At 35.0% G+C, this 24,484-nt stretch overlaps 1 protein-coding gene across 1 annotated transcript in view; it reads left to right on the top strand.

Moving 5' to 3' along the window:
* Nucleotides 1–2,384: 2,384 nt before the first annotated feature.
* TMEM161B (transmembrane protein 161B) overlaps nt 2,385–24,484 on the top strand; it is a 97,357-nt gene continuing 75,257 nt past the window's right edge. Inside the window, exon 1 of the mRNA XM_003759855.4 lies at nt 2,385–2,501. Coding sequence (XP_003759903.1) covers nt 2,499–2,501 — 3 coding nt within the window. The 5' untranslated portion in view covers nt 2,385–2,498. The remainder of the gene's footprint in view (nt 2,502–24,484) is intronic.

The following is a 24,484-nucleotide window of genomic DNA, read 5'->3' as shown; positions in this document are numbered from 1 at the left end:
CAAACTTCTACAAATGGATACAAACTGCTCACAATTTGGTCCCGTTTTATTAGCGATCTACTTAGTAATTTGTTGTGATGGGGGGCAACCAGTCAACTGAAATTAAAGGATACTAACCAGATGTTATCATCATCACGAAGTGGGAGTACTGAACAGGAACCAGAGTGAAGAAACTTCTAGTTTTAGCAATAAACAGTTAAGCAGCTAGACATCTAGTTGTGATTTCCCTTAGGCCTCATTTTTGCTGGAATAAATTCTATTCTGACAAAAAATTGCACCTGACTGGAACATATATGGAGACAATCTCAAAGAAAATGCCCAATTTAGGAGAATGCATTGTCTTGGATTTGATGTCAAATCTTTAAACTCATAAATTCTTTCCTTCTGTACCTTTTTATGGAGATGGCTGCTGCTTTCAAAAGTAATCAATTACAGTGAGCTCTCAAATGATGACTACCACTCTATGGGTAGCTGCTCCTAGCCCAAGTGCCACTGTAGGGGTAAAAATGGGGCTTCATGAGCAAGATTCCTATAACAATCAGCAGCCTCAGAGAGCCCCATTTCATCACTTTATTCCTACTAGATAGTATTACAAGTCTCCATTATCATTCTTCTTCATCATCTACTTTGCACCTTTCTCTTGTCCCAGGTAACATCCCTTTTTTTTTTTTTTTTTTTTTTTTCCTTTTTGGCCAGGGCTCTCCATCAGAAGCTGATACTAGTGTCCGGTTGAATTACTTGAAGAGGGGAGGTAGGATGTAATCACTACACTTTTCATTCCAGCATCTTCTCTTGAAGGATCAGTACTTCAAAATTCCCAAGAGAAATTGGGACACCATCAGTACTTTTGAGCTTTAGGGACTTGTATGTGTTATTTAGTCCAATCCAATTCCCAACAAAGTCATAGTTTTGCTCAAGGTCACATAGTAGAGTCAATATATGGATCCAGATTCTTTACTGTTTTTCACTATACCAGACCTTCAGGATCGGACATGCTGCGAGTACCTGGGTCGGGGAACAACTATTATCTGAGCATCCCTGAGGATACTGGTATAGAGAGATTATTTTTCTTCTCTCCTCTTTCCCTCCTCCCCCATCCTATATGGGGTTAACTCGCTGCCAGATACGTCTTTTTTTTTTTTTTTTTCCTGAAGTCATTCAGCCTGATTTCTTTCCAGTTCAGCAGAATGGCCTTGGGCTAAGATGTTAAGGAGAGAGACATCACCTGGCTTTCCCCCTGCCTTTTCCAACTTCTCACAATTTACTTCCCAACACAATCCAAAGGCCTCCTGGGCCGTTACAGAACAAAACACTCGGTTCTGGCATTTTTTGTCTTCCAAACTTTCCCTTCTCTGCCGAGACTGCTTACCTCGCTGGCTTCCAGTAAGTCTCAACTAAAATCCCTCTTTTAATCATTTCCTATTTATCTTCTACATAAATAGCTTATTTGTTTTCATGTTGTCTAAGACAGATTGTAAGCTCCTCGAGGGCAACCGTCTTTTACCTCTTTTGGTATCCTCCTCCTTTACCATCGCGAATTCAACGCTAATTGATTGATCCTCCCATCTTTTGTCCTTCCCGTCTCCGTAAATAACAAGAAAACTGTAGGCCAAAGTCAAGAGAACGATTCAACAGTCCTAGCCTTCCTTCTCCCGGCCAAGGTGGAAAGGTCAGAGGGGTAAGGTTATTAAGGGCCAGAAAGTCATCATGAAAAAGTACTGGACGGGAAATGAAAGCCAAGGGGTTGGGGGCGTGTCCAAGCAGTTAAACAAAATCACCTGGACACAAGATAGCCAAGAACTGCGGGACAAGAGAAACATTTACCAGCAGGTCTCTTTCAGAAACAGACAAGCGGGCAACCTGCAGGGGGAGGGACACCTAACTGAGGTGCAATCATGGGGGCGGGGCTGGTGCAGGGAACTGTTCTAGCCACGTGTGTCCGAGTGAAAAGAGGAAAGGAAGCCTGGCTTGTCTTCCGTCGCCCGGGGCCGGCTTCATAGAATCCGATCTTAGCAGCTCGGGCAGTTGCTCATCACTCGGGTACGGCAACCGTTCTCCTTCTCTTGGGTTCCGAAAGGCGCCGCGAACCCGGCCGCACGCACGCGCATGCTCATATGCCAGGCAGCGCGCGCGTCCGCAGCTCCTCCGCCACTTCTGGCCCGGCAGCCGCAGTCTCCCTCTTCCCTCCTCCCTTCCAGGCGCCGGCGCCGAGGCCCCTTCCGACGTATCCCCTCCCCCTCGCCAAAGTCTAGGGGGTTCCTACGGAAGTCCTTTTTTGTAGAAAGCGCCCCTGCGTCCGCTCGCTGGCTGCGTGCCGCGAAGTCGGCTCAGCGTGTATCTGGAGAGGCGGGACTTCCTGTCCCGCGCTCTCTCGTTTTCCGGCCGGAGCCGGAAGACCCCCCGCTCCTGGAAGGAGTCAGAAATTCCCGGACGGGAAGGTGAAACCTTCAGGATCGTCCCGGGGAAAACCGAAGGTGGGATCACCTTGCTCCGGCGCCATGGTGAGTCTGCGTATTCAAGAAAGCGCGGGATTGGGGTGCCTACAAATGGATGGGGAGGCGGGCGAGACCCAAGTGACAAGCCCCGGAGGCGGAGCCCACCCGGCTTCTCGTCCTACTCTGCAGGTGGCTGTAGGTCTCGGGGCTCTCTCTGGCAGAGGCGCCCCTCGCAGTCATCATCGGGGGGCAAGGTATCGGTGGCATTCCTGCTTGCTTCTCGAGTTTCCACTGCGAAACTAGCGTGTTTGAGACCGAGAAAAACCTACTGTGCGCAGAGATGAGATGAGGCGAGGACTCGGATGTCAGTGATCAATCAAAGTCTCGGGATGTGTGGTCTTCTCTGGGAGAAAACCCACTCTGTATCTTCTCAGGAAATAGCACAGTTAAAAAAAAAAAAAAGAGTCATTCTTAAGGGTACAAACATGGATGTGAAATATTCCCTTCACGTAGTAGGTTTATTTTCCTTCTCCAGTTAGGAATAATAGTAAATCAGTCCCCCGAATCTTTAGACTTGAAAGGGTTTGATGCTTGTGCTAAAACTGTACCAGCATCTGTATAAGCTGCCCGCCCTCGGTGAATGTTAACCTTTATTTGATACTTTTTCAGGGTCAAGTTTGGGATGTCCGGAAAATGCATCTATAAGGGGTTGGGCTTTTTGTTTATTCACCTCTAAAAAATTTGCAAGTCTAAATCATGACGAAGTGTAATATAAGACCCTTTAGTTCATATTTAATTTTTGTACCTTTTTTTCGTATTTGCTGCTTAGATTGTATCGTATATTGAATGGATAAGTTGGCAGAGTGGTATAATGGAGAGAACACTGGATTGGGAGTCGGAGAAACCTGTGTTTTGAGTACAGTTTCTGCTATTTACTGCTGACCTTGAGCAAATCATTTAACCTTCTAGAACTTCAGTTTCCTTATCTTATTGAGTTAAATGACCTCTAAACTTCCTTTCAGCCTTAAGTTCTATGATACTGTATAAAATGAATAATCCAATTAGGTGAGTTAGTACACTATTTTCTTTGGAAAATTTGTTCACTTGCTCACTCAATTTAAATAGCTTAAAGGACTAGACTTTTATCTTCAGCCTGGGGGGAAAAAAAGGGCTAATTTACATAATTAAAGATTTTTTTTTTTTTTTTTTAAGAAAAAGGCAGTATATTTATTGAACATTTCCCAGAATACTAAAATTAGTGGGCCACCCAGTGAATCTTTTAAAAAGTAAATTTGAGTCCAAAAGGTTATTAGTTTCGATAAAGGCTGCATCCATGAAATGTTTTTTTTTTTTTCTTAAGAAAAAAGATACACTGAAAAGTGACACTGATTATGTCATGCTCCAGTTTTATACAAACTAATCATGAAAGGAGAAAGTGTTTCCTTAGACCTTCTATGTTAAAGATGGAAATTCAAATAGTTTCTATCATATGTTTAAATTAATTCATGGGACAGATCCATAGTGAACTTTAAGATCAGTTATATATATATATCAGTTATTGGATGAACAATCATATCAGTCCAGAAAGCATCCCTTCAAAGGTAGAATAATAAGCCATATTATCATAGATCTAGACGTGGCATTTTTTTATGTTCTGTCATAGCCTTACCTTTAGCCTTAGTTTCTCCACCTGTGAAGTGGGCTAGAAATCTACTGACATTTTTTGTGCTCTGTCAGTTAACTTTAGTTTTAGTTTCTTCATCTGTGAAGAGGGCTACAGATACACATCTGCTTACTCCTGGCCTGAATCATTTAGTTTTTGTGGAAGTGAGAAGTAAGTTAGATTTCTCCAGTCTAAAATTATATTCCAGAGTTTAAAACTTTAAGACTTAGGTTGCTATCAGAAGTGATATCTATAACTTTGTATAAAACCTCAGAACTTTGTTCTTGACGGACAAAGGAGAATATACTACATATTTCTGTACATAAACTTGATCTAATTATTGTTGCCATTGCTTAGCATTTTCATTAGAGTTGCCTTCTTCGCTAGTTTATTTTTTCTTCATTCTATTTACATTTCCTTAGTTGGATGTGTTTGTTTTTTAGTTCTCATAACTATTACCTTATATTGTATTGTATTGTATATATTGTAATGCTCATTTACTCTGTTTTTTCTCATAATGAATGTTTTTTTGAAGTTAAGATATTCTGCTTTCCTTTTTTCTGATGTCATATGCACCCAAATCAACTGGTATATGTAACTAAGAACAATATTCTTAATGTTTAATAAATGGGGAAAAAAATTTTAAAGACCTGGGATTTTTTTTTTTAAGTTTCTATTTTTTTGATAACTTAGCAAAGGAATAAAAGACTAGTCTTCTTTAGTTATGTATCAAAAAAAAAACATGAAAAAATAAATGCAGCCAGTTTATAAAACATAAAAATCATCATGTTTTTGACCAACTTTAAAGTATTTTCTAGATAGGAGAAATTGAATCTACAAATTAGTAATATAAATCTAATTATTTTACCTTTGAAGGTTAAATTATAATTTCTTCTTTTCAGTTTATTAAAAATTCTAAAGCCATTCCCTCCCCTTCCTTCCCCCCCCCTCTCCCAATATATAGACTCATTTTGTCGACTTTGGAGAAAAAAATTTTAAATTTAAACAGATTTGGTTCTTGAAAATCAAAGGACTTTTTAAAGTTGATTTTAACAAACATTACACTGTGTAGTGTAATGTGTTAGGTCCCGAAAGAACATTTCTGATAGAAATCTTACATAACAATAAATAGCAACCTTGAACAAAAGTTTGTCAAACTTTGAATAGCTCTTGTTTGCATTCAAAGTTTAGCTCACAATACATGAAAGGAGCCTGCCTTTAGACTATTGGAGAAGAGGACAGTCTTCAGGTGTCAAGTCACAAGGGTACTATTTTTTTTGAGCCATGTAAGTATATAATTTTACTCTTTAAAAGAAATAACTTTTAAAGATTTAATACTGTGAATACTTTAAAAGTTTTAATTAGGATAGGTTTATATTACTTTTTGGCAGATAATTATTTAATTAAATTGGTTTTCAGGCATGATGTCCTATGCTTGTAATCCTAGTTACTGGGGAGGCAGAGGTGGAATCTCTTAGGCTCAGAAGTTTCAAATTGTAGTGGGCCACACTGATTGGGTGTCCTGCACTAACTATGGTAATAAAATGTTGAGCTCCCTGAAGCTGTGGGTCCAATAGGTTGCCTAAGAAGTGCCCAGGTCAAAAATGAACAGGTCAGACCTATTATTAGTAGTAGTAGGATTAGACATTTGAACAGACCCTGCATTTCCATCATGGACAAGAAGGAAAGATCCAGTTTTAAATAAATTTAAAAACTTAAATATTTTAAATAAATATCATTTAAATTTAAATAAAAATTTCTTTAAATAAAGAAAATTGTTATTTACTTTCTAAAATTTGCAAATCAGTGTTTTAGGATGTAAATATGTGTTTATTTTACTTTACATTTTAATGTCATTTTCCTATGTCTGAAAGGACAAAAACAAATGGTTCACTTATGTTAAAGGAGGATAAGACGTTGAATTTAGTCTTTAGTTTTGTAATTAAAAGAAATACTTCTGTGCTACTGTTTTATTATAAAACGGTTTATAAAAGTAATAGAAATATGTAGTAATAATAAAATATATTAAAATTTGTTGAATGAATGACTATTAAAATCCTTCTCACTTTAAGACCAGGTATTAGGGTTATCACAAAGTCTTCCCTGGGGGATGATTTAAATGAATGTAGGGCTTCTTCCTTCCTTTTTATACAAATCAAGTTCTTAGATACTATGGATTTTCTAGGACACAGACAAAAGTGAAACAGTTCTTGCCTTCAGTGAGCTTACATTCAAATAGAAAATATAGATATATGTGTTTGTGCATGTATATGTGTATATGTACACATACATTAGATGTTTTCATATACAGGATGTTCCAAAAGTCGTATTGTAGTTTTAGACTTTAATAGTAAGCAAATTCAGTGCAAGGTGGTTTGGAGAGGACTGATGCTGGCAGCTGGTAAGATTCAGTAAAGTTCTTAAGTTCAGGGTCCTAGGCATAACACATCTAAGTGAAAGGAAAGATAATTGGTAAGATAGTTGATGTAGTTTGACCTCCCTGGCACATGCTGCTAACTCTTTTTCTCCCACAGATACCTGGTTGCCTCTGCCAGGCTAACTGGCCTGCCCTGTGTATGGAAATTGGTGGGGTATGACTAGCCCCTTCTCAGGAGTTGCTTTTTCAGATGATGTTGTAAGGATATAATCAGATATATGCTTTAGGAAAAAAGCCATTTTAGTGACTGTGTGGAGGATGTTTTAAAGTGAGGAGGGACTTGATATAGGAAGCTCAAATAGGAGACTTGTAATACTCAAGGTGAGAGCTGATGAGTGATTGAACTAATAATAATTGTGGGAAACAAAGAAGAGGAGATGTTTTTAGGGATATAAACAAGATTTTGCACCTGACTGGATATGAGTGGTGAGAGAGAATAAGAAGACATCACTGAACTTGTGAATTTGACTAGAAAGATACTGTTACCTTCAACAGTAATAGGGAAATTCTGGAGAGGGGCAGTAGTTGGGAAGATAATGTTCTTTTTAGAGAAGTTGAGTTTTAGATTCCTATGAGACTTTTCAGTTCTAGTTTGTTCCTTTCTCCTTACTACATTCTACCTTGTCTCATACTCATAATTTTCTTATTAACTTGTAAAAATTTTGAGGGAAGATATTTTGGTTGTTTTTAATTTTATCACTGAGTGTTTAGTCTATTTGTTGTTTTAAATGGGATGTGTGTCATTATTCCCTTACTAGATCATAAGGTGGGGGATACCCTGTCCTGACATTTTTCTTCTTATAGTAACTATGTATTAAGTACTGTGAAGAGAGGGAATAAACATTTATATTGCACATATTCTTTGTGAGGTACTGTGCTAAGTGTTTTGAAAACATTATTTTATTTAATCCTCATAACCTTATGAGCTAAGTGCAATTATTTTCATTTTAAAGTACAGGACACTGAGGCAGGCAGCAGTTAAATGATATTTAAGATGTCAGGTCCTCAGCTTCTGTGATCTAGTTTTATTGAAAACTGAGATTATAGTCTGAGACTACTCTGGGGATGTTTCATCATAAAACTAAATATGGGCCAAAATGGTGTTTATAAAGATTGGAACTTGTAAAAAGTTAAGGTAAAGTTCCTGCAATGAAAATTAGCTTACATTTGAACTACATGACGTATAAGTTTTTTCTGTGGTTTTATATCTTTATTATACATCTTTGGTGTTTGTTTTTAAACAAATTACAGTCTATTATATTTTCATCATGTTAACATGCATGTAATGGAAGTTTTATTCAGAACTACAAATTGGTATGCCTGTATCACTTTCCCATCATTTGTAGAACAGTTAAGAGATCCAACTCATTGATAATGGTTTTTGTGGAGTCTTCCTTCAGTAGAGTGGGAAGGGGATGAGTCAAAAACAATGTTATTGAGCAGGTTGGCATCAGCAATCTTTTTGAGTGCAGAGTAAGGGAGATGGACTAGGTAATATCTAAATTCTTTTCTAGCTTTTAATATTTTATGACTGTGGTCTTAAGGATGTGGCCTACATGTTTTTATGCTGTTATTACTTACTTTTGACTAGGATTTTCCTTCTCTTCTCATTGCAAAAGCATATAATAGCATACTTTCCTACCATTTTTCCCTGGAGTAAGCCCCTCTTTGTAAGTTTTCTAAGAAGTTTCTGCAAATTGATGACAGTAGTAACACATAGGATAGAAAATCATCCCTCTATCCTTTCTTAAAGTTTTTTTCTCATAATGGAAGAAAACTTTAGGGTTTACTGTCCAGTCTTGGGAATTAATTAATGGTCTCCTTCATTGATTATTTTCAAATAGAATCTGGATAACTATTTGTTGGTAATGTTTGTAGGAGGAATCTGGTAAGCTGTTGGGATGCTTATCTAATATACAATATTAGATATGGTAAACACTTCTGACTATGGCCAAACCAGATTATAATGCGAATTTGGAAAAATTTAACAAAGTAAATATAAATACAATAAAAAACAAATAATAATGTGCCCACAAAAGAATCCTTACTCTAGTTTAATGCCCTCTGTTTCTGTTTGAGTTTGATGGATTAGATCATCTCCGAGATTCTTTACAACTTTTAAAATTCTGTGATTCTGCCACTTAGGTAATCAGTCTTTGGGTAGTGGACTGAAATAGTCGTAATATCATCCACTTTTCAGATAAACTCTGGGCACTGAGGAAATTGCTGAATAGTTTAGAAGAAAGGTAGTAAAGGTAGAAGCATGGCTTTCTTCCCTTCCTCACCATGAGTGGCCATCCATAATAAACTCTAATCTTAGAGTGGGTTCGGGATTGTAGGAGGATTAATGGTTGGGGTTGTGGTATTGGATGGGTTATTGAGAGATGAATATGTGTATGTTTTCAATCCTTAATAGTAGGAATTTCTTCTATTTCTCTGATGTGTGCTTCTTGGAATGTCTTGTGGTCTCCTGAGGCCATCTTTTTAGATTGCTGTAGGCTACTGTCATTTCAGGTGCCAATGTGCCTTGTACCTTAGACTATAGAAATGGCTCTTTAGGAAAGTACATCAAAATAGTTAAGAACACAAGCAGCAATCAGTATTTGACTAACCAAATGCTAGGCTGTGATTACTTTGTTCCTTTGATAAGCTAATGTAGTTACCATGTTTTAGCTAAGGGACAGTATTTTTGTTATGTTTCTAAATTACTTATCAGTTATCTTATGTGGTTATATAAATAACATTCTTAACAAGGAATTAAATTTTTTTTCATTTTATATATATATATATATATATATATATATATATATATATATATATATATATATATATCATTATAAACCCCAACAATTAACTAAAGCTTTTGGCTTTAGTTTCCCTTTTCTCAGTCATATCTTCCTGCTTGATTTTAGGAAAATTAATCCTTTTGGAGTTTAATGAGACAAGGCAAATACTCAAAAACTTTATAAGGAATGTTTTATTTTTCTCTTCTTAAGTCTGAAAAAAAAAAAACAAAGAGTAAACAGATAACAGGGAGAGGGCATTTCTAAAAGGTGAGTGAGCCTGAAATATTTCTGATGTAACTTTGTTGTGTGTTCTTTAGGAACACTGCTTGTATGATGCAGTTGGCTTTCCCCATAAAGTTCTGGGAGAAGGAACAGAAGAGACTAGGACTTGATACAAAGGAGGAGAAAATTATTGGGTGATTTGAAGTGGCTTGGACTGGTGAATTGGGTTAGAGGTTAAATTTGGGGAGGAAAGATTTGGCAAAATTTTGGGGAAATTGAGGAACATATAAAGAATAAGGTAATTTCTTTGCCCAGATATTAATACAGATTCTCCTTCTGAGTTGTAAATGAGATGAGATCAAAGATACTTAAGACAAATATAAAGGGATTAAAAGAGGGTTAAGGTGTGAAACCTGAAGGGGTACACTCAAGAAGGATAAGTTGAAATTAGTTGGTAAGACAATAAGGTAAGTAAGAAATTAAATTGATAAAATGGTCTCTGGTGAAACCAACAATTAAAATGTGTGATTGTGGAGGTATTGAAAAAGAATTTTAGCTTAGAAAGACTTAAATGAACTGATGCTGAGTGAAGTGAGCCGAAACAAAATAACATTGTACACAGTAACTACAAGATTGTGTGATGATCATGAAGGACTTGACTCTTTTCAAGAATGAAATAAGTGATTCAAGATGTTTGTATGGAAAGTGAGGAAAAGTGCTCTTCATATCCAGAGAGAGAATTGGGGAGACTGAATGTGGATCAAAGCAGAGTATTTTCAACTTGTTTTTAAATTGTTGTTTGCTTTTTTACCTTTTGATGTGCAGCATGATGAATATGGAAATATGTTTGGAGGAGTTGCACATTTAACTTATAAAAAAGGCTTGCTGCCTTGGGAAGGGAAGAGGAAGAGAGGGAAAAAATTTTGGAACACAAAGTTTTGCAGAGGTTAATGGTGAAAACCATTTTTGCAAGTATTTGGAAAAATAAAATACTATTAAAAAAAGAAAAGGAATTTTAAATATTTTTTTGTTAAAAGTTCAATGAGGTTCTTAAGATTGATGCATGAACAACTCTAAGTTAATGAAAGAAAATAGATGAGAATATCTCAATTATGGAAGTAGGGAAAGAAATTTTTTATAGTGACTTGCAACATTGTGCTATGTTTGTATTTTGGTTCCAGTGACGTGGAACTATTATGTTAATTTATTATGTTAATTATATTTTAAGTTTAGGCTATTTCTTTTCTTGGGTGAGAATGTGATGAGTCTCAAAAGATAACTTCTTTCTTTACAACCAGATTTGTTAAGAGAAATGAAGGCTTCCCAAAAAAGATGTATGGCTTTGGGGGCTGGTGTTTCCCTGAGGTTGAGGACAAGATTTTTGATCTAATGTTAAACAGAATAGAAAGAAAATAAAAGGATGGTTGTATAATTAGGGCATTAAAAAAAAAAAGGCTTGAAGATCTTTTAGCTTTTTTAAAAAAAGTTTCTTTTTATTTTCAGTTCTGAAATCTCTTCCCACTTCTCACCATTCCAATGAGAGAGCAAGAAAAGCAAGACTGTTGGAAATGTGTAATCAGGCAAAACAAATTCCTGAATTAGCCACATCCAAAAAAGAAATCTTCAAAGCTTCAGTCTTCATTTTGAGGTTACCTTACCTCTCTATCCATGAGTCTTCTGGAATCGTAGTTGATTTCAGTATTGATAAGAAATCTAGTCTTTCAAACTTGTTTATTTTTACTTTGTTATTGTTATAGAAATTGTTCTCTTGGTTTTGCTCACTACACTCTGCATCAGTTCATATAAATCTTACCAGGCATATCTGAAATTATCTCCATCATTTCTTAGAGCACATGCAGACCATAACATGTTCAATCATTACCCAATTGATGGATGTTCCCTTGCTTTCCAATTTTTTGCTACCATGAAAAGAGATACTATAAATATTTTTTGTATATTGGTATTCTTTTTCTGTTTTTTTTTTTTTTTTGTTTTGTTTTTTAATCTTTTGGGGAGTATAGACCCATTAGTATTACTAGGTGTGCATTTTAAAAACTTTTGGGGCATAATTCCAAAATACTTTACAGAATGGCTGGGCTATTTCACATTTCCACCAGTAATCTATTAATGTATTCCTCTTCCCTTCTCTTCCATCCCCCATTGCTCCTTCAACATTTGGCATTTTCCTTCCTCCCCCCCCCCCTTTTAAAATTCAGTCAGTTTTGCCAGTTTGATGTGGTACTTGATGGCCTTTTTTTAAAAATTTTTTAATTTTTTTTTATTTAATAGCCTTTTATTTACAAGATATATGCATAGGTAACTTTACAGCATTAACAATTGCCAAACCTCTTGTTCCAATTTTTCACCTCTTTCCCCCCCACCCCCTCCCCTAGATGGCAGGATGACCAGTAGATGTTAAATATATTAAAATATAAATTAGATAAACAATAAGTATACATGACCAAAACGTTATTTTGCTGTACAAAAAGAATCAGACTCTGAAATATTGTACAATTAGCTTGTGAAGGAAATCAAAAATGCAGGTGTGCATAAATATAGGGATTGGGAATTCAATGTAATGGTTTTTAGTCATCTCCCAGAGTTCTTTTTCTGGGCATAGCTAGTTCAGTTCATTACTGCCATTGGAAATGATTTGGTTGATCTCGTTGCTGAGGATGGCTGGGTCTATCAGAACTGGTCATCATATAGTATTGTTGTTGAAGTATATAATGATCTCCTGGTCCTGCTCATTTCACTCAGCATCAGTTCGTGTAAGTCTCTCCAGGCCTTTCTGAAATCATCCTGTTGGTCATTTCTTACAGAACAGTAATATTCCATAATATTCATATACCACAATTTACCCAGCCATTCTCCAACTGATGGACATCCATTCAGTTTCCAGTTTCTAGCCACTACAAAAAGGGCTGCCACAAACATTCGTGCACATACAGGTCCCTTTCCCTTGTTTATAATCTCTTTGGGATATAATCCCAGTAGTAACACTGCTGGATCAAAGGGTATGTACAGCTTGATAACTTTTTGAGCATAGTTCCAAACTACTCTCCAGAATGGTTGGATTCGTTCACAACTCCACCAACAATGCATCAATGTCCCAGTTTTCCCGCATCTCCTCCAACAATCTTGATGGCCTTTTTGAAGGAAAAGTAAGTTGATATGTCTGAGGACAAAGCTGCCTGCCCTCTCAAGTGTGATAGCTCAACTAGTATTTTTCATTTTTATTATCTACTAGGAAGAATTAACCTTTCTTTACCTTGGAAATGACACAGAAAAAATGAAAAAAAAGTCTAATTGTTGCCCAATTTAGAAAGAGAGGAAGAGGGGAAAAAAGGGGGACAAGAGAGAGAGAGAGAGCATAAAATAGCTGTCTTGATGAAGTCAAGTCATCTAGCCTAGATGAAACGCATCTTTAAATCCTGAAAGAACAAACATATTGAGAATATATTATTGGTAATATTGGCAGATGTCCTGATTTTCAAAAATTGTCTGCAAACTTGAGCCCAATGAGCTTGACTTTGGTTTCTGGGAAAGTTTTACATATCTTTGGAAAATGGTTAGCAAGCATTAAGAAAGGAAAACAGTGATTGCAAAGAGCCAGGAATCTTCATTAAGGTCAGGAATTGCCATATCAATCTAATTTCTTTTTTGACAGGATTACTGAGTTGGTTAAGATAATTATACTATTATGAAAATTGAAAGTTATGTATTTGGGAAATATTCAGTGGGAAAGAAAGAGTAATCTATTGTGTGTTAGTTAATGTGCTCAGTGTCTACGGATGCAGTTAATAAAAAGAAAGTCTCTGCCTTCAAGGAACTTATATTGTAATGGGAAGGGGGGAAAGGGAAGAGAAAGAAGAGAGGTAACCTGAGTAGGGGGCATTATGTTCTTTGCTGTTAAAACCTGGTAGAGCAAGCAGATGTGGAGAGTGGGTTCAAGAGATAAGTTTTTACTAGTTATAAAGGAAGGCTTTGGGAGGAGTTTGATATTCTACTTTCTAGGCCTCTAATCAGAGAAGTGAGGAGGCTGAGGGATTTAGTATTATTTAAGGCTAGAATTAGCATAGTGATGATTTTTAGTGGTGGTGAGCTTAATCTGGAAGCAACATTTTTATCCCTGGAGTTGAAATCAGAGAGCAGAAGATTCCAAATGACATTTAATGGTTTAATGTCCATTAATTTCTCCAGTGGACTACTTCATTGAGTTTTGATTTATCTGATTTTATCAGTGATTTTCATAAAATGCATAGATGTTAAGCTCATTGAATTTATAATTGCCACAAAACTAGGAGTGATAGCTAAACATAGCATATGAATATCAAATTAAAAAATGAACTTGACAGGCTAGAGTATTGTACTCAAATTCAGTCAAGATAATTGTAGACTTGCGCTTGGACACAAAAAAAATCAACCGTACAAACTGTACAAATACCGTACAAATTGTACAAACATTAGGTATGTGAAGCACCAGTTCTAAAACTTATCTAAGGTCTTAGCAAATTCAGTATGAGATTACTGTGTAATGTGGTAGCCAAAAAGCCCAACTAATGTCATCTTGGCTTTCATTAAGAAGCAGCATATAGCTTTCAAGAATAGAGAGGTTGGGATGTGATAGTCCCAAATTCTGTTGAGGGCATCGTTTTAGCCTTTTTTTCCACATCTAATCTCTTGTCAAGTCTTGTCATTTTTACTTTCATAATAATTCTCATATATGTCCCTTTCTCTTCATTCTCCTAGCCACTACTCTAGTTTAGGCCTTTGTCACTACTTACTTGGATTATTGCAATAACTTTGTAATTTGTCTCCTTGCCTTAAATTGCTCCTCATTCCACATTTTTCACATAGCAATTTCTTTACATGTTGTATACCTCTAGTAGAAAGCAAACTCCTGTAAGGCAAGTGTTATTTCTGCCTTTCTTTATTCCCTTAGTACTTAGCCTTATGCCTGGCACATAGACCTCATCTAGAGCATTGTGTTATCACAGTTTAAGTAGGACATTAATGAGTTGAAGAGTTTCCATAAAAGCGTTGTGGCAAGAGTAGGGGGAGGGTAAGCAGGTGGTTTTCTAACCCACAAAGGATATATCTGCAGCTTCTGAGGTGGTAGCAACTTTTCCTACTTCTTAGACATGAGAATGATCTACAAATGGTTATCAAGAATATGTGTATAGGTAAAGAAAAAAGAGACTTGTGTTTTTTAGATGACTCCTGAAAGGTAGAAAGATAGAAATTGGTATGTGCAAAATACATACACAACAGATGGAAGGTAATTTTAAAAGAGAATGTTGTGGTATCACTGAAATCATGAAAAGATTCCCATAAGTTTTCTTAGAGTTTTTTATTACTAGCAGCAAAGTGTAAAAGTTGAGTATATTGTGGGGTTTGAGGTACTAGGTAGAGACTTTTGCTTCTTTCCTCTAGACTTTTGCTTTTTTTCTCTTTTCCAAAACACTCGAGTTTTTTCAGTTTAACAGTAGTAAGAGTATATTATACAATCCCCTTTCCTCCGGGATCCTAGATGGTATTGTAGGAACTGCTAATGGATGGAAGTGCTCCTCTTCATTTGGTGGTCTTCAGATGGAAGCTGTATGACTATTTGCCAAGAATGCAGCGGAGGGCATTCTTATTCAATAGACAATTGGAGTAGATGGCCTATGATGTCCTTTCTAACACTGAAATTCTGAGATTCTGAAAGTTTTTGAACGAAGTCACTTAACCACTCTGGTCCTCATTTTCGTCATTTATACAATGAGAAGGCAGGATTAGATGGCTTCTGAGGTCTTTTCCAGCACTGAATCTATTATATTTTTTCTGGTTCTACGTCATAGACAGAGGAGAAGACAACTTTTTGAAGCTTGAATATGATAGGAGGCAGGCAAAATTGGATCATTTAATGAGGGAAAGGAAGAAGTTGCCTGAGAAGGACTAATTTCTTAGAGGAGGGAGGGGAGATATTGGATTGGTGGGAGTAATGTCAATTCATGTCTCTAATTTGGATGACTAGAGAACAAATTAGACTGAACAAAGCATTATTTTAAAGATAGGAGAGTCAGGGATTAAACAAAAGTTTAATTTCAAAATGAGGAAAACACTTCTGAAGAGGAGGACTTATGACTTGTGGCAGGGATAAGCTTTTAAGCATGAAAAACAAAGTGGAATCCATCATATTCTTAGGTCTTGAGTAAACAGTTCTGACAGCATTTTGGGGGACAAATACAAGCATTTTGTAGGATTAGTCTCTTAAGCTATTAGAATTGGTGAGTCTTGTGATTATGTCAGATTGTTAGGGTCATTGAGCCTTGTCAGCAGCATACAGAACCATAGTTAATGTGTCAGGAAAAGGAGTATAGCACCTGGTTCAGTTCACTTAGCAATTACAAGCACAGGGATTGCTTATAGAATATGAGGAAATGTGATTGATCATTTGTGCTGCAGCAACTTTAGCTTTCAGGCCAGGATCTGCTGGGAAATACGGATCTAAGTCATTATATATATCCTATAAACATTTTCCAGAAGATAAGATCATTCAGAGAGTGAGCTCAAAGGAGTGTTTATCAACAAGCTGAGGACACAGCTTGCTTGTTTATTATGTCTTAGCTCTTGAAAACAGGATATCTCCTAATATCCTAATAGTAGGTCGTTTTAGCAAAAAATAAGAATACTTCATGCTCTGAGGTAGCAGGGAAGAAGAGTCTATTGAAAAATTTTGAGAAGCAGAAATGAATTGAAAATACTCTTCTTGAATGTTTTCAGTTTTCTCTGTAGACTATGTCATCTGCCATAATTGTGGCTTTTAGTTATGTGACTCAAATTTTAATAAAAAAGATTTGCATTAGCTGCTGTAGTGGACAAGATTGAGAGTTATCCTCAGTTCATATATCTACAGTTAAATGTATATAATTGTTCAATATTGAAAATCTTGTTTGGAGATTAGACTAGAGCCAGGTCTAATTTCATCTTGATATCATTATAGCAGCATGTTTGTTCTCTTTCTTTTTTCTTAATCTCTCTCTCTCGCCCTCTCAAGTCTTAATTGCTAATATACATTTTTGAATAGGTCTTATATGTCTTTGTAAGGTATCTAGTTTTTGCCATTATTAATGGTTTTTGTTTTATTGTGATACATACAAATATATGTTTTGCAGTTAATTTGTACTCTATTAACCTCATTTATCATCTTTTTTGTTGTTTTGGTTTTATTCAGTTCTATTTTTCAAAATTTCTTTTGGAAAGTTTATTTTTGAGAAGAATCAAAAGGAACTTGCCTCCCTTTTATCCTGAATTGTCTATTCTTCCTAGATATTATTATTAGTAAAGTGACTTGAAGAATTAACCTTCCCTAAAATTGTAAATGAATTGTTGAGTCCTGTGTTTTGGAAGGTCTCTAAGAAATCTCTCCACAATTCTACTATGCATATTTATTGGAGGTTTTGGGGGATTTCTAGTGGGGAAAGAAGTTGACTTCCTCCTTTTCTTCCCTGCATCCCCAGTTCATGATTATAGTTGGGTCTCTGGACTACAGAGACTCCATGCTAGAAGTCTCAAATTCATGTGCTATGTTGTCCCTCAGTGATGGCAGCCTTGAATATTATAGATACAGAAAGTAGTTGATATGAATCCTCTAATCTCTAATTTTAAAAAAAAAAGAAATAAAATAATTTACAGAATTGGGATTAAGGACCAAAACAATCAGACTATTTTTCTCATTAGTAGAAAGAAATGGAAGAACTGTTGAGAACATATTCATTTTTTCATAATAAAGTGATTTTAATATAAATATTCATTTTTAAAAAATTCTTAATAAAATTTTTAATTTAATTTTTAGTGAAGGATGATATAGGGTTCTGTTGCATTAAGATAGAATATTTAATATGTAAAGAGGTAAATTATTTCTAAGTCAGTTCAACACAGTATACTCTCATTTTCCCCTCCTCTCTGTTTTTTCCCAAAAGTAAGCACATAATCCCCTGGTAGTTTTTATGAGGAATTTTACTGCTAGCAACAATATAGAGGATAAAGAAGAGAGAAAATTTTCCTTGTATCTTTTTTTTCATTCATTCATTGTGTTTGTATATTTAGTGCAGAGTTCAGTGCCTTGCACATGCTATTCATTTGTTTCAGTCATGTACTTCATGACCCCATTTGGAGTTTTCCTAGTAAAGATAGTGGAGTGATTTGCCATTTTCTTCAGCAGTTTGTTTTACAGATGAAGAAACTACACAAACAGGGTTAGGTGACTTGCCCAAGATCAGACAGCTAGTAAAGATCTGAGGTCAGATATGATTATTTCTGACTCGAAGCCTGGCATTCTTACCTATCCACTGAATCACCCAGCAGCTCATAATGATTGATTTGGCTTTTCAAGATGAATACTGATTTTTTTTTTCCCGTTCCTGATAATAGTGACTGAAGCTTTCAATTAAAAACAACAATTAAGAGAAGGAAATAATAGAATCATAGAAAGAGAAAATGTAGCAATCAACCAGCCCAAATTCCCTGCCAATACAGAAATTCTAGCAGGTGTTTGCCTCTATTTTATATCTTATTCTGTTTTAATGTGTTTAATACCTCGTATTTTATATTCTATTTTTAGACTTTCTAAATTTTACAGATGTGGTTCTTTTATTCTTATCAATCTTTTGGCTAGCTTTGTCATTTTTTTGAAAGTCTGAGTATTACTCTGATGTTTTGTTGTGGTGGAGTGGTAACTTTAATAGTTCCTGGACTTTGCTGATTGAAAGAACTGGTACATTTCAGTTAAGCTAGAAATTCTCCAGGTATAGATGACTACTGAGTAAAGATGTCATTGCATAAAGAGATTTTCGTTCTTTATCTAGAATGAATCCCATTACTTTAACTCCAGTACCTGAGTTCGACTTATTTATGTAATCTTGGGCAAGGCATTTTACTTCTTTGGGTCTTATATTCCCTAGTCTGTAAAATTGAACTTGAATTAATTGAGGTCTTCTCCCCTTCAGTTATCTGATCATTAACCTTTGCTTGCAATAACAACAAAAGAATGATGTTCAGTCCTCTGTAGCCCTTTTTGATTCTTATGTAATAAACAGTGATAGAGTAGAAATGGGGATCTTAAGTGGCTAACAATTAGGTTTTTAATGCTATCTGTAATTTTAACTATTGGTCACTTTAAAGTGAAATTTTAAAAAGTTTTATGGATATCTTTTGTTTTTAGAATCTGTTGACCTACAAATTGACCAAGGGGAAATCTGAACCACATCAATATTGTTATCTATATTTTCGTGATAATTGAAATCAGAAGACAAAAGGAAGTTGTAGCTAAATGGAAAAATGATTGTGGGGTTGTGGAAAGGTAGCATCATGCCTGAAACTAAAATAAACAAACAAACAAATAAATAAATCCTCTTCAAATAATGGCTACTAGGGCTTAGAAATTCACCATTGTAAAAAGAAATAAGAAAAGTTGCTCCTAGATCCCTCTAGCTTGTTCAGGTATCCATTAGGGCCCCCAGTGGGGCTCTCTGAAGGAGACAAAATTAGGTAGATAGAAAATAGTACAAGACAATCTATGGGAATTATGATCAAGGCATTCTTGGTACAAGTGAATTTAAGGTCGATGGTAGGAGGCAGGATTTTTGCAAAGAGCAATCTGGGATATCCCTGTATCCCAATGAATTTCCAAAGGGAGCAGCTCCATCCAGAGAACTCCCAGTGAGATTAAGTGTGACACTAAATAGCCTAAGCCTTATGGTAGGAGAAAAACTTTAAAGAAGATTGAGGTGTCTCTGGATTCCCTTTTGAAGCAAGTACCTAATCTTAACTATCACTTAGCATAGGCAAACCATGATCATATTATTTATTAACAATGCTTCCCTCCCCATCCCCACCCCCTATTTTGAATGGTGAGGCTGATGAGATGACCAAGCCAAGGAAAACTTAGCAACATAAACATTGAAAGATGCCCTTAGGCTAAATTCAAGTGAGAATAATGACCCCATTACAAGTTCAGATAAAGCCTTAGGGGGGAAAAATGTCCTGATCATAAACACTAAAGAGTACAAGTGATAAAGTGTTAGGAAAGAATGGCAAGGAGAACTGATACCTTGGGACCTACAGTGGGGACAATCTCATGTAAGAACTGCATGCTCTGAAAATTTGGTTGCATCAAGCAGAAAATGATTTGGGAATATAAAAAGAAATATTAAAGCATTGAAAAAAGAAAAGTCTTAAGAAATATTATTGAAAACAATTGATCCAGAAAACTTCAGAAAGAGATAATCCGAGAATTAACAAACTACCTGAAAATCAAGGCAACTTATTCATCACCCACCCTTACCAAAACAATTGGAAATTATTTCAGGAAATTATAAATGAGATAGTATAGTAGATAGGGTATTAGCTGGAGTCAGGAAAGTTCAAATCTGAGTCTGAGTTCAAATCTAGCCTCAGACACTTGACATTCTGACCAAGAGCAAATGACTGAATCCTGATTGCCTTGCCAAAAAAGAAAAAGATTATAAATGAAAACTGCCCAGAACTCTTAGAACCAGAATGTAAAGTAAAAATGAAAATAATCTACTGGTCACTCATTTAAGAAACCCAGAAATGAAAACTCCAGAAATATCACATCATAGCCAAAATCCAGAGCTTCTGGAGAAGAAATACTATGAGCAGCCAAAAAAGGAGCCACATTCATGCAAGACTTTGCAGCTACTATTTTTAGGGAGAGGTGAGTTTGGAATACAGAATTCCAAAATGTGAAAGATAAGAATTTACAATTGAGAATAATTTATATGAAAAATTAAGAATATAGTTTAAGTTTAAAAAAGAAAAGGAGTCAGGGACAAGGAAGAGAAGAATATAAAAGAGAAGATAGAATAGATAAAAAAGGGGATTTTAAGCAAAAAAATTTGAATGTCAGAAGTAGGAATTTGAAGGGAGGATTAAAAAGAAATAAAAAAAGTTAAGAGAAAAACTTTGAAATCAGGATAAATCAGGAGAAGAAAAGAGCTGCAACAGGCTATTTCATTTATAGGGAGAAAACGAACATTAATATGTGTAAGGCATTATGCTAAGTTCTTTATGAATATCCCATTTGATCCTTAAAACATTCACAAATAAGTGCTGTTCCCATTTTGCAGCTGAGGAAACTGAGGCAAGCAGGTGTTAAGTGACTTGCCCAACATCACAAATCTAGTTGCCTTTTATAAATTATAAATAACAGGCATACTTAAGAAAAAATTCCTTATGTATATAAAAAAAATAGGAAAAAGTATAAGAGGATAGGATGAAAGGAAACATTTAATAATCATAATACCAAATATGAATAGATAAACTTAGTCATCAGATGAAAAGAATAGAGTGGATTAGAAAATGGAATTCCAAATTATATTGTTTATAAGAAATAGGCAAACTTCAAACACAAAGATTCACATAGTCAAAATTAAGGTCTGAGCAAAATCTCTTTATGTTCAGGTGAAGTAAAGGCATAGTGGCAGAAGGAGATTAAGATGCCACAAATGTGGACATGATTAAAAAACTAGATAAGCAGGTAAATTACATTGTATAGTTAATACAAAGAATAAATCAGCATTAATTATATATACCAAATAGTAGAGCATTTAAATAATTAAAGGAAAAATTAGTAGAAATGCCTAGAAAACTCTAAGTAGGTGATTGTACTACTGTACTACTTTTAGTACTTAGTGTACTACTTTTAAACTCATTAGAGATGATAAATCCTCTGCTGATTAAATAATGGAAACAGGTTTTTCATACCACTCACTTGTACTTGATGTCTATTTAAAAAAAAAAATGATTAGAGGACAGTAAAACCATAATGAAATAATTTGTATTCAGTAATTGGAGACAAATTAATCAAAGACTAAACATGATTCAAAGAACTGATGGATAAAAGAACAAATCATCGAAAAATCTCATCAAAGAAAATGACAATAAATGAGACAACATTGCTTAAGGAATGCCACTAAAGCATTTCTTATGGAAAAATTTATATCTGTAAACTGAAAAACCAAAAAGAGAAAAAATAAGTCAAGTTGGGTCAGTAACTTAAAAAACTCTTAAACAATAGCACATTTAAGTCCTCAAATAAGCAACAAGATAGAAATTTAAAGAATTGAAGAGATTAATAAAGTTCTAAGCAAAAAGACTTTAATAAAACTAAAAGCTGCTTTAAAAAAAACTAGTAATATAAAGTTAATTTGAATTGATTTTTAAAAAGAGAGGAACATTACCAAATTGTTCATTTTTAAAAATGAAATTTATATCAGAATAATTTTATTAGATAAATGAATTCATCAGAAATATTTTGCCCACTTAAATACTAGTGAAATACATAAAGCAACAGTTGTCAAAATGTGAATTTCCTCGGATTTCTGATACTTTTCCAGTAACTTGTAAGGTTAAAACTTGTTTTTGTAATAGTACTAAGACATTTTAATTTTTAATTAAGTAAATATTAATATGCATAATTCATAAATACCTATTTTGGGTTCCTTAGATTTTATGTGAGTTGATCTGTGATCAGTCTAGCACTGTGCACCACACAATGCCTTCATCACTCTCACATCTTGTCTGTCTCTTCTTACAATCACATAGTCTATTAAATGCCAATGTTTAATGCAGTGATTTGTTTTTTTTTGTTTTGTTTTGTTTTGTTTTTTTGCACCTAGGTAAAGAGAATATGGTGCTAATTTTAGCCTAACACCACCAAAACAACACAAGTACTCCCATCAACCAGTACCTCACCATCCATATGTGGAATCATCAGTAATAGCAAATGGAGAAATTTTGAATACTGTCAGAAAATTCACTTTGGCATTATAGTTTCTGGGGATGTCCACAATGATAATGAGATTAACCTAGCTCAATGTTTGGGAAATTCCTAAGGAAATGTGGGGGAAGAGAGGTATTTGACTGACTAATAGACCAATGGTCTATAGACCTGTTGTGCTAACCTCATTATTGTATACCTATGAAATCTGGACAGTATACCAGTGCCATGACAGGAAACTGAATTACTTCCATTTGAATTGTCTTAGGAAGATTTTTAAAGATCATCTGGTAGGATAAGATAACAGACCCTATTGAACTAAACTGCCAAGCATTCCAACTGTTACTGCAGAAAGTGCAATTGTGTTGGAATGCCAAATGCACGCCTACCAAAAAGATTATTTTATGGAGAACTCACACAGGGCAAGTGTTTGCAAGGTGGTTGGAAAAAGCAATCCAAGGACACTATCAAGGTTTCTCTTAAGAACTCTAAATTTGATTGTAGGACATGGGAGACACTGGGACAGGATCACCCAGCATGGAGTGTCCTCATTAGAGAAGGTGCTGTCCTCTATGAGCAAAGAAAAATTAAATTAATTCAAAAGAAATAGAAAAGTTAAGACAATCCCAGATGTTTATAGGGATTATTAATGTCTGACCTGTGGCGGAGAATTCTGAATTTGTATTGGTCACATCAGCCACAGTTGGACACAGTAACTTGACTAACAGTGATGTCATTTTGGTTTTCTTTGAGGACAAAAGACAACAGCCAATCAGTCAACCATGTTGGTGGGGTCCTGAGACCAAAAAGCTTGAGAACTGCTAACTTAGAGGAAGGAAATAGAGAAATTGTTACAAAAATATAAAAATATTTAGATTAATGAAAGAAGATATAGACTACTTAAAAAACCAGTATTATCGAAAAAATTAAATTAAGCAATCCACAAATGAACTATTGAAAAGGGAAGGGGGGAAAATCCCCAGTATCAGAAATTTGAGTAAATTCTATAATATGTTTTATACAGAGTTTACCCTTCCAAGTTATTTCTGTGATACAAAAGTGGTCTTGTGGTCAAAGAAAAGGCAGAGAAAGAAAGTAAAGAGATTAATATCCCTAATGAACATTGAAGCAAGGCCTTCAAATAATATATTAAGTTATATAACATATGAGAAGGATTATACTCTTAGGATTACCTTGTTTATACCAAGAATGCAAAGTTTACTTAAAAATAAGGAAGACAGTCAAACGCATAAATACAGAAATTAAAAGATGCCCATTATCTTAAATTTAACATAGTACTATAAATACTACTTCTAACAATAACATAAAAAGATAAATATATATATATCCTGTCTATAAATGTTTACATTCTGTGTTCTATATTAGACTGAGCTTTTTTTTTTTTTTCTTTTTTATTTAGTAGCCTTTTATTTACAGGTTATATGCATGGGTAACTTTACAGCATTAACAATTGCCAAACCTCTTGTTCCAATTTTTTACCTCTTACCCTCCACCCCCTCCCCCAGGTGGCAGGATGACCAGTAGATGTTAAATATATTAAAATATAAATTAGATACACAATAAGTATACATGACCAAACCGTTATTTTGCTGTACAAAAAGAATCAGACTCTGAAATATTGTACAATTAGCTTGTGAAGGAAATCAAAAATGCAGGTGGGCATAAATATAGGGATTGGGAATTCAATGTAATGGTTTTTAGATTAGACTGAGCTTTTTGAGAAGAAGGAACTGTTTTTTGTTTTGTTTTGTATTCCTACAACTTAGCATACTGTCTGGCACTTACTAGCCACTTAATGTTTTCTGACCATTTCAGGAAACAGAAGTATCAATTTTTTTAGATGACATGATTTACTTAGAAAATCCTATAGTTACTCCAAAAATTAATCAAAACAAAACCAGTAAAGTTTCAGGATATAAAATAAATCCACATAAATCACCAGCATCCTTGTAATACTATAATAAAAAACTGCAGGAAGAGCTAGAAAGAAATTCTTTTTGAAATAACTACAGAAGCCATAAAATATTTGGTAATATGACTATCGAGATATTCCCAGCAACTATATGAATTCAAAGTATAAAACACTCTTGCAGAAATTAAGATAGAGAAACATTAATTCGTGATGATTAATCA

The sequence above is a fragment of the Sarcophilus harrisii genome, chromosome 1, assembly GCF_902635505.1.
Source record: "Sarcophilus harrisii chromosome 1, mSarHar1.11, whole genome shotgun sequence".
Lineage (NCBI taxonomy): Eukaryota > Metazoa > Chordata > Mammalia > Dasyuromorphia > Dasyuridae > Sarcophilus > Sarcophilus harrisii.
Note: the sequence above shows the minus strand (reverse complement) of the source record. Positions and strands in the feature narration are given on the sequence as shown.